General features: G+C 43.9%; 1 protein-coding gene across 1 annotated transcript in view; it reads right to left on the reverse strand.

The window, feature by feature from the left end:
* Positions 1-5,360, reverse strand: part of FLT3 (fms related tyrosine kinase 3) — a 125,371-nt gene that overhangs the window by 94,237 nt on the left and 25,774 nt on the right. The window contains exon 2 of the mRNA XM_019525605.1: positions 2,821-2,945. Coding sequence (XP_019381150.1) covers positions 2,821-2,945 — 125 coding nt within the window. The remainder of the gene's footprint in view (positions 1-2,820; positions 2,946-5,360) is intronic.

Raw genomic sequence — 5,360 nt, forward strand, 5'->3', positions numbered from 1 at the left:
GAGCTCCTCCTGCTTATTCCCCAAGCTCCTGGCATTTGTGTACAGGCAGGCAAGTGTACCCTTGGGGGATCTTGCCTTGCCCACAGATTGTACCAGGGCTGGGGCAGGGGTGGGCTCCCTTAACTGCCTTGGCCTGCTGGCTTTGCAAGGGTAGCTCAGCAGGCCAGCAGTGGTGGTAGCCCCCCCGCCACTGCTTACATGCATACCAGCCCAGCCTCTATTCATTCCATCCAGGAAGAGCACACACCAACTGCAGAGACTTTTTTAGCCTGATGAAGAGTTTTTAAACCTGATCGCTTACTAAAAAAAAAATTAAACTATTTAAGTTGGTCTAATAAAAGATATCATATTCACTGAAAAAATCTTGTCTGCTTATGTCCTGAGACCAACATAGCTACAACCTACACCCCTGTACCAGTATTTATAGCACTTAAACATGCATGGGAACAAACACCAAAAGTAACTTTAATATTTCCATTCATTCAGTCGTGAGATTGGCATATTCTTGTAGCCATGCTGGTCTAGGAAATATGTCAGAAACAAGATATTTTTGCTGATATACTTTAGTTGGAAGAGTTGTTAAACAAGCTGGCAGACACACAAGAGGAATACTTTGTGCCTGAAAGTTTGTCTAACAACTATCTCAATTATACAGCGGCTTCAATAACAGATATCTCCAAAACAACCTTACCTCTCCATCCAGTATGTTTAGTTGTACTTGGTCAGCAACTACAGTGACATTTATTAAAACTAGCTGGTTTTCCTTTAAGGACTAATATTAGAGCACAAGTTCAGTCAAGACTGTAACACCTTCTTCCAGCAATAAGGACCAAGTTTAATTCCCACTCTCACTCAAGATTTCATTTACTTCAGTTAATTCCAAGAAAGCACTAAAAGAATTGCAGCTCCATCCTTTTTCTCCAGACCTCTACTGCAAACCCAGGACCATGAAAAATGTTAGCACTGGGCTAAAATGTTAGCCCAATGCTAACATTCATAATAATGAATGTTATAATGCTATAGAATTAGAATCCTGTTCAGCTCTTTCCATTGTACCCCAGATAACAGACTTGGCAGGCCATGACCCTTCTTATCTCAACTTTCTTCACTTTTATAAATTGCCAAAGGAGACATTCAGATGGAAAAATGAATTTTTTCCATCAAATCTTAAAACCACTTGGGGCAATTTGGGACTTTCAGCTCAGTCTGAGAAAGCGGAAGCATGTAACTCCTCCATCCTAGGAACAGCCTCAAAATTCCTGTTTGCCTGGGGGACAGGAGGGTAAGTAATTCCTTGCAGCACACTGAAGGCTTTATTTTATTTTTCCCACCTTCCCCTATCCTCCAAACACACACTTTGTGTTTGACAAGTTACTCTTGAGAGGAAGTGAGATGAGAATGACTGAGATGAAGATGAGGGGGCAGAACTAAGACTCCACCCCCTCCTTGCCACTTCATTTCCCATTTGTGAGAAGTGGGGATCTTTACAGGAGTCCCTACTTCTCACAAATGGGAAATTAAGTGGCAGGAAGGACTCTCAACTGGGGTACCAGAGGCCCCTGGAGTGCCACAAAATCCTTTGAAGGGTTTCACAAGGAGGCAAGCACATGCCCAGTCCTGCCTGGCCACTCCTCCTTTCTCCCCTCACTCACTGCCCAGCCCTATGGAGGTAAGTATATAGGCCCAGGCCTGTCCATGCCTACATGCTATTCTCCTGCCCAGCCCTTATGCAAGGAGATAAGCACATACCAGTCCCTGTCCAGCCCACACCACCTTTCCCTGCCAGCTCCTGCAGAAGGAGGTAATAACAGTTAGTTTCTGAAATGACGTGCTTCTTGACTCACAAAAGTTACTGAGGGGTGCCTGGAGTCTAAGAAGGTTAAGACCGCTGCTTTAGAGATAGCTCTTATTCTTCTTGGCCACATACAACAAGAGCAAATCTCAGGCCTGACAGACTGCATTTACCAAATGAATTTACCACCTTTCAGATTAGCTGACGGATGTGGAAAAGCATGTAACATTAACAGCACAAATCATGAATGCTGATGGAGCATTATCAAGAGCTCTACATTTACATAAGAACATAACAGAAATAGGAATAGTGGTCCAAAGCTACTATTTGGCTTGGCTCTTGAGTAATGCTCACTCAGATGTCCCTCCCTGCCTTTCCTGTGGTTCCAGTGATGTTCCTTCTCACATAAAGAAGGAACTGTTACTACAGTTTGGGAAGTTTGCTTTTTTGTTCTCAGCACTTGGAAGTTGTGAACTTGTTGCTGGTTTAGTTCTCTGTAGGGCAAAATTGTGAATTTATTTGCCCAGGAATTAAACCGATTTTGTAAGACAGCCTCTGTAACTTAGTCTGTCAAAAATTTTAATAACATATTGCAATGTGCAGTTATTTAGTTACACCTTGTCTGTTTTTTACCTTTAAGCCCTGCAGAAACAGCACTGGAGGGGAAAATGATATCTGGTCCTTGAGTCACACTTACATCTTTGAGTTCTTAGGCCATCTCCAAATTATTTGTCTTCCAAAAACGTGCATTTCTTTTTATTTCTAGATTTTTCAAGTGATATGAGACTACCTCCCAAAACTGATCAGAAGTTCCATTTTAGATAAAACCATCTATTTTATTCCTATTAGAAATATTAATAGTTTAGCATTTCCATTTAATCTGAAGTTTCTTTCCCTATTAATATTTATGATAATCTTTATTTGAAGTGAGACATCACTGCGCTTAAAGATTTAGCATATTGCAACATTATGGAAATACCTCTGTACTGAATGAGATTCTTTTGTATTGCTATTCACTGTTCATTTACCTTAGGAGATCCAGATGACTCCAGTGTTCTTGATGCTTTATTCTTCTGCTTGATTAAAATGCATGTAATCTTGGATATATTTTGGCTTGTTGCAGAAGTGAAAGACAGTGCTATAATACCAAGAGCTGCAAAACAAAAAGAGAAAACATATATAATCAGGTGTACATCTTGGAACAGGAATAATCATTTGAATGAAAACAAAATGCACTACAACCGAAACTGAGAGTTTATATGCATGTTATGTGCTGTTGTAAAACCTGCTTCAGTGACTGTATGCACAAAGCCACGGACATATATACAGACCTCACATTCAGCAATTTGACCCCGAAAAAACGTAGAAGAACACTGAAAGTCATGGAGATTAGAATCCTTTAAAAATATAGCCCCCTACATACTCCAAACCACATGCCACATAGTTAAATTCTCTTACATGTCTGATTGTCTTTAAAGGTCATCCTACAAGTCTCCAAAGCAACAGGTGCTTCAGCATCAGCCAGTGTAGGATTCTATCCACTGTCACCCAGGGGATGTTGTTTTCAGTACCCACGTGGCTTCTGCTCAGAGCAACTGTGAAGTGAAGCCTTTCAGATGTCTCCTCACTCCTCTCCTGGCTCACCTGCAGAATCTTGCCCTGCCCCTCCCATTCCTCTTGCACTAGCTAGTAGCTTGCTCCACATACCAAGCCATGAAATTGTTTTCCTCTTCATGCTTTAAATTGCTGATTATGATCTTAAAATACAATTCAATATTGAATTATTACTTCCCTGAATTGGACCCAACTTGAATAGGGATCCTAGATTTTATTCTGAGAGAGAATCATCTGGGCTTTTGATTCTACTGCAAGAAGAGAAGGAATAGAAATATGGACTTGTGGTTGGAACACAAAGGTTGCAAAGAGACATCATCTTTATACAGCCATAAAAATGTTTACTGCACCACAAACCCAAAGCAAAAAGATGTCCATGCCCTTTGTCATGACATAAATACCCATCTCTGTGGCAATGACAATAGGTAGTATAAGTTTTGTGATGTATATTTGCCCTAATGCAGAAGAGCATGGATTGTGTAAAAAACAGGATTGTGTTCATTTACCTTAAGAGATCCACATGACTGTAGTGTCCTTGGAGCTTTACTGTTCTGTCGGTGGGTCTACGCATCACTGTACAATGATGTTGCTATGGTGCCATGTTTTAGTACTTCCTTTTGGAAGCACTAAAGTATGGTGCAGCATGGGGCAGTTACTTCTCCATGTGCATGGTGCATGGTTAGAGCACCATAGTAGTGTGCTATAACCAGAGAGCATGCCACTATGGTGACATAGCTGGTGATCACATGTAGACCCATGTGATCACTACGTCATGGTAGCATGCCATATGGTGACATAGTGCATTGCTACATCACCATATCCATAGGGCAACATGTAGCTGCTCCCTGTTTGATTAAAATGCATGTAACCTTGGATATATTTATACAGTGCTGTACAAGGGGTGTGGGGGAGCGAGCAGGGCAACCACCCCAGGCACTGAAGCGAAGGTGAGTGAAAAGGTGTTGCCCAGTCAGGGCAGGGCATGGGACAGAGCTGCAAGCAGCTTGTTTGGGGGGGCATGGGGATGTGGGGAGGGTGGCTCCTGCACAGCATTTACTTCTAGGCAAACATGGGGGGGGCATGTGCCCCCTGGATCTGCACACAAGGCAAGGGTGGGCTGCCGCTGTGGGCTTTGCCCCAGGTGCCTAACTTCCTTGCCACGACACTGTATTTATAACTAGCATCATTTTGGGCTGTGAGCATCTCCTGGGCAGCCACTCAGGCACAGAGGGGAAAGCCAAAAGTTTCTTCCACTCATACAGTCACTCATAGAGCACTCCCTAGTCTCTCCTTTGTCTAGGAAGCAAAGGGGTGGTTTGCACCTGCTCTTCCCGGGGAGTGCAATTCTGAAAAGGGAGCAGGAAAGGGACCATGACTGTCCACTTACTTCAGCCCACAGTAGCCTATGGCATCCAGCCAGTGCATAGAGTTAACATCTAGATCCGTCCTAATACATGAAGCAGGCTACATGCTCCCTGGGCATGTCTACATGTGCAATAAATTCAAAGCAGGCTTACCATGCAGTAAAAATACTGTGCAATAAGCCTACAGATATGCTCCCTCTTGGGAGCAGATTTGCTCCTAATGGTACCCTGTTCTCTCCCTCTGCAGCAGCCAGGGTAAACTTCAGGCTCCTCCTGGGTGCTAGCCCAGGGGCTGGGAGGCAGGATGGGGCCAGGAGACAGCTGTCTCCTGGTGGGGGCTGGAAGGTTACTCCCTGCCCCTGGGAGCTGCCTCTTGCCAGGGCAGGCTCCAGTGGCAGAGCCCAGGTGGGGTCAATGCCCCTTGACCCGACCTGGCTCCCTGATCGGGGGCAGGGGACTTGGAAAGAGCTGCGGGGGAGGGACAAGTCCCAGTCAGCCGTCTATACCTGCCTTACTGCTCAGTAATTATTTGGCAATTAATTTGTTACTTGAATTTGCAGGTAGCAAATTAACTGCCGAGTAAGCATTTG

This window comes from Gavialis gangeticus, unplaced genomic scaffold (genome assembly GCF_001723915.1).
Source record: "Gavialis gangeticus isolate Ggan-Ray unplaced genomic scaffold, GavGan_comp1, whole genome shotgun sequence".
NCBI classification, from domain to species: domain Eukaryota; kingdom Metazoa; phylum Chordata; order Crocodylia; family Gavialidae; genus Gavialis; species Gavialis gangeticus.